General features: G+C 46.5%; 1 protein-coding gene across 1 annotated transcript in view; it reads right to left on the reverse strand.

The window, feature by feature from the left end:
• The window catches only part of MXI1 (MAX interactor 1, dimerization protein), a 117,803-nt gene extending 117,005 nt beyond the window's left edge, over positions 1-798 (reverse strand). Inside the window, exons 1-2 of the mRNA XM_006161615.3 lie at positions 647-798; positions 129-327 (exon numbers count right to left, since the gene is read on the reverse strand). Of these exons, the coding sequence (XP_006161677.1) occupies positions 129-327; positions 647-798 (351 nt within the window). The remainder of the gene's footprint in view (positions 1-128; positions 328-646) is intronic.
• Between the last annotated feature and the right edge of the window lie 4,399 nt (positions 799-5,197).

Raw genomic sequence — 5,197 nt, forward strand, 5'->3', positions numbered from 1 at the left:
GGGGGCGGAGGAGGCGCCGGGGCAACGAGCCGGCCTGACTTCCCGTGTCTCGCTGCGTGCAGTTGTGTGTGTGAGTGTGTGTCGGTCTCGCTGTGGGTCTGTGTGTATGGGAGATTGAATGAACCTACAGGACAGACGGAGGCGCTCTGGCGCCTGGGTCCTAGCGCGAGCCTGTCGCCATCCGACCGGTCAAAATAAAAGGTGGAGACTAGCGAGACAGGGACCGCCCCCTGCCGGTCCGCGCGCTCGTCCCCGCCTGTCCCCAAATCTCTCCACAGTGTAAGGCACTGTATTTTAACCGAAATGGAAAAAGCACTCGATGTGCACCTGCGTAAACACAAACTACAGCTGTTTGTTTCCCTCAGAAAAATATCACCTCGAAAAGTGTCTAGCTCAACACTGGCACGTAGTAGGTCCCACATCAATAGCAGCTCCTGTTTTTTTATTTTTCTTTTTTTAATAAAAGCCCAATCTAAATGGGAAGAATTGAACTATCACATGTAACTGCAGCTCTTTCCCCCTCAACACAAACTCTCTCTCAAATACACACACACACACACACACACACACACACACACACACCAGACACCTGTGTGTGCCTTCACACAGCCAAGTGACATCCCCAGGCCACCCTTCTTAGGGTTACCTATTCACTCCTTCCATCTTTCTCTCTTCAGATGCAAAAGTATTGTCCACGAAGGAGGAGGAGATGTAAGCATCTCTGTCCACACTCCTCTTCCAGCCTTGGTCCAGCTGTGCAAAGATCACACTCGGGTGCCACACCTGGCTCCCTTTCATTTGACCGAGAACCACAAGTGTCAAGCCAAACACCACCTCCCCTCCCTTCGCCGAATTCCTCCGTTTGTCTGGGAAGGCCCCTACACACCGCGGACGGAATTTCACTGCTGCTGCTGTTGGCAACTCATGCTCTGCAGCCGGGGGAGGCATCAGGAGAGTCAGGATGAGTTGAGGGCTGCCATGAAGAACCACAGAGGATTCGAATTTCAGCTGTGCTGCACACTGATGCCAAAGCTCGGACGAGTCCTGTAACCTCTCTTGGCCAAGCTTCCACATCCTTGAAACCTCTGATAAGATGCTGTGTGGATTAAATGATATCTGCACTTACTACATTCTGTCCCACAGTAAGATCTTTTCTTTCCAATCCAGACCCAGGCAAGGGCCTGGGGCCCTCCTTGGATGTAACTTGCATCTGGGGGGGAAATCAAGATGCAGTGAACAAGACTCTTCTGCATGTCTTTGGAAAACATCTCCACAACAAGCCCTTCTAAAAACTGTCACCTTGCAAGGCCACCTAAACTTTTCCTCCAGGGGACCATTAACATGGCAGACATTGAGAATGCTGTCCCCTGGGGTCGTGCAGTGCCACTGCCCTACTCAGAGGCAGTCTCCTACTCATTTGCCACAGATTCTTACTGGAAATGGAAAGTTTTGGGGGAAAAAACTGTAATTTCAGTGTAAAATACTTCATAAAACTTGCAGAGTATGTATACACGTATAATCCCTCACAAAACCTTCAAAAGCCTTTCTGAACTTAAGAAAAAACAATAATAACCTGCTACTGATATGACAGGAACAACCTGTCGTCAGCATTTCTTAAAAATAATTATTTTGGGGATGGCAGGTGCCATGGTGGATGAGGGCACTGGACTGCCACATAGCTGACTGCGGTTCAAGTCCCAGAGTCGGTGGTTTGCTTTCTCAATCTCTCTCTCTCTCTCTCACTCACTCTGTCCCTCTCTGGTCAAATGAAAAACTGAAAAAATAAATAAATTTAAATAAAATAATTCTTTAAAAATTTTAAAAAGAATTATTTTATTTAACTTTATTTATTTGACCAGAGAGGGACAGAGTGAGAGAGAGAGAGAGAGAGCGAGCAAGCCGCCAGGTCAGGGATTTGTGGGAGTCCTGTGCCCTTAACCACCACTTCCCCTGCCAGCCCAGTAGTTAGCATTGTGAAGCCAACGTATTCACATGTTGGACCATAACATAACCATACTATGTATACCGTTTGGTCATTTTCCATCTTGTGACAAATTTCACATGGCTAAGCTCCATGTCCCTGGACTAGGGTAGAGTGGAAGCTTCTAAGAGCTATGTGATAAAGTTCATCTTCCCTTATCAGAACACTCATGAATTTTTTTGTCTGTCAGAACCACAGACTGAACTGTTTTGTTTGTTTGTTTGTTTGTTTGCTTTTTACCATAAGTGATTGCTTTCATCAGAGGCAGAGAGAGAGTGAGAAATCACCCTCCCAGGGTGAATGACCACATAGCATCTCCTACATTCTCCTGTCAGGATTTTGGGCATGCCCAGAGTGATTTTTTTTTTTTTTCTTTTTCTTTTCTTGGAGAGGTTTTTGCTATAGGGCACGTGCATTCACCAGAAAGACAGAGGGAGACAGAGAGACAAAAAGCGAGAAATCACCCCCAGGGGGAATGGCCATGCCGCAATCCCTTCTCCTCCATTCTCCTCCATTCTCCTCTGGGGATCTTGGACACACACACACACACTCACCTGACGTGAGTTTAAGCCGCTGGGTCCGGGACTCGAACTGCAGTTGACTACATAGGAGTCCAGCAACATAGCCATTATGCTAACTGCTGGTCCCCACAGAGTGTTTTTTTTTTTAGAGGTTTTTGCTATAGGGTGCATACGCTCACCAGACAGACAGAGACAGAGAGACTGAGAAATCCCCCCCCAGGGGGAATGGCCACGCCTCAATCCCTTCTCCTCCATTCTCCTGTTGGGATCTTGGGCACGCGTGCACACGCACCTCGTGTGAGTTTTAAGCCACCGGGTCTGGGACATGAACCGCGGTCGACTACGTGGGAGTCCAGCGACATTGCCATTACTCTAACTGCTGGTCCACTCCCCCCAGAGTGATTTTTAAGTCTCCAGATCTGACACTCAAACTGCAGTCAGCCAGGTGGGATCCAGCCGCCTTTACCTCCACACCACCTGCTGGCTTCAGAACTGTTTGTGTTTAAATGTTTATAAATATTTACAGACTTTAAGACGGGCCTTTGTGTACACACAGTGAGCTCTATCCAATACCATTTTGCAAAAACTGATGCTTGCAAGAAACAGTTCTGATCTCTCTTGCCCCAAAAGAAAGATGATACTGAGACAGTGAACCAGCCAAATCCAGAGAAAGCCCTGGTTTCTTTTTAATTCCCCGGTGGTGGCGTGGGTCAGATATACAGTCCTGCAACCCATATGTATGTATGTGTGTGAGTGTGTGTGTGTATGCATGTATAAATATATGCACGCACGTATATTTATACACACACACACACACACTCACACACTAAGAGAGGCACACCCTACACATGAGTGCTGGGGCAGGGGAAAGCTGTTTTATAATTATTTATTTATCCTTGTTCCATCTCTCATAGGTCTGTGAGCTTCAGAAAGCCCAGTGGGAATCTTCAAGCTGGGCCACAGATCTGACCAAAGCCAAAATAAACAATGGCTTGAAGAAAATCTACAAAAAAGTGCTGATTTGCACTATTCCCACAGTCGGCCATAGCCCCGCCATCATTCCCATGGAAAACACCACTGCTGGTGCCAAATCAAGTTTCCCCCCCATCATAGGGGCATTGTTTTTTGTTATTATGTGAGTTCTTAGTGTCAGACAATGGCACCACAAGAGACACAGTGGAAGCAGGAGAAATGCCTTTTTGTTTCACCAAGTCTGCACCATTGTGCCCCCGAGTCTTGCATATACTTTAGCTGGACATACTCATTTTGGTAAAGTGTATGTGGAATGATGAATATGCCAAGCTAAAACCCGAAGCCCTGGCCTTATTTATTTCAGAGCCCATCAAGTGTTAAATCATATTAGCATCGCATTGCTCTCTACCTCCTCCCCCTCTCCTCCCCAATTAACAGATTTCTCTAATAAAGTTGGCCCCAACAGAAAGAGTGGTGTTTCAGGGTTTATATCACAGGACAGGCATCCAGGATGCTGGGTTACAAGCTCAGCTCCATTCCCGATTAGCTTTGCTTCCCAGGAGGAGCCATTCAAACCCTCTGCAACCCCCCTTTCTCTGGGGCTTTAATTTCAGAAATAAACAGGCCTCTTTGGAAACTTGCTGAGAATTTCTGCAAAGAACAGGTAGGAGATGAGAATGCAGCCATTCTAAGAACGTGTACAAGCCCTTTGAAAGCAAAGCAGAAAATGCCCACTGAGGTCAGCTACAATGCTCCTGGAAGGCCCAGACGATTGTAGGTGCTCACTTAGCCTAAATCTGGTTTTCCCAACCTGTTTGGTTTGGTTTTTTTATTTTTTGGGGGGGGCCTTATTTGCATGTTTTATAATATTTTTTTCCATTGGCCTTGTTTGCATATTAAAGCAAGATTGTTCTCTCTTTTATTGGCCCCTGTTTTCCCCCCAGACATTCTATACTCTTACATCAAAGGAGTTGTTTTGCCTGTAATTACGTCTTTATGTACACAGAGGCTGGTTAATTACTGAGAAGACGATATAAGAGTTGCCAGAGAGACCTCCCCATCCTGCATCCGGATGGGATGCTCTTCCATCTGTCATGGACCATTTTGGCTCTCCTGGGCTCTTTAACCCTGCTCTTCTTCATTCATCCACTTTCCCCTCACTAGATTTTGCTGCCTAAGTTCATCCCCTCAGTCTTTAGCTTTTTCTGGAACATTTCAGAGTGCTCCAGTTAGGTTCTTCCCTGTCCTTTCCTTATGGTCTTTATACCCAGACTTAGTGAACACCATCAAGAGATCTTCTGTTGTCTGCACTGTCACTTGAGTCCTAATTCCCAGAGCTTGCTTTCTTTTTCTTTTTTTTAATTTAACTTTATTTATTTAAATTTGACCAGAGAGAGACAGAGCGAGAGAGAGCGGAAAAGTGAGAAAGCAAGCCACCAGGTCCGGGACTTGAACCGCAGTTAGCCATGTGGGAGTCCAGCACCCTTAACCACCATGCCACCTGCCGGCCCCATTCCTGGAGCTTTCTTAGGCACGCTTTTCCTGGGCACATTTCCCTTTGGTAAAGAATTGTTCAGCAATGAGTTGCAGAGCTGGCTTAGAGCTCCTTCTTGGGGGTCTTAATCTTGCTTTCATCTGTTAGAAAGAAGAGTGACTTCATGGAAAGCCCAGGAGGTGAGGGCTAAGGACTTAGGGCACAAATAGAATGGCAGGAGCAAGGAGA

The sequence above is a fragment of the Tupaia chinensis genome, unplaced genomic scaffold (assembly GCF_000334495.1).
Source record: "Tupaia chinensis unplaced genomic scaffold, TupChi_1.0 Scaffold138666_1, whole genome shotgun sequence".
In the NCBI taxonomy this organism is placed as follows: domain Eukaryota; kingdom Metazoa; phylum Chordata; class Mammalia; order Scandentia; family Tupaiidae; genus Tupaia; species Tupaia belangeri.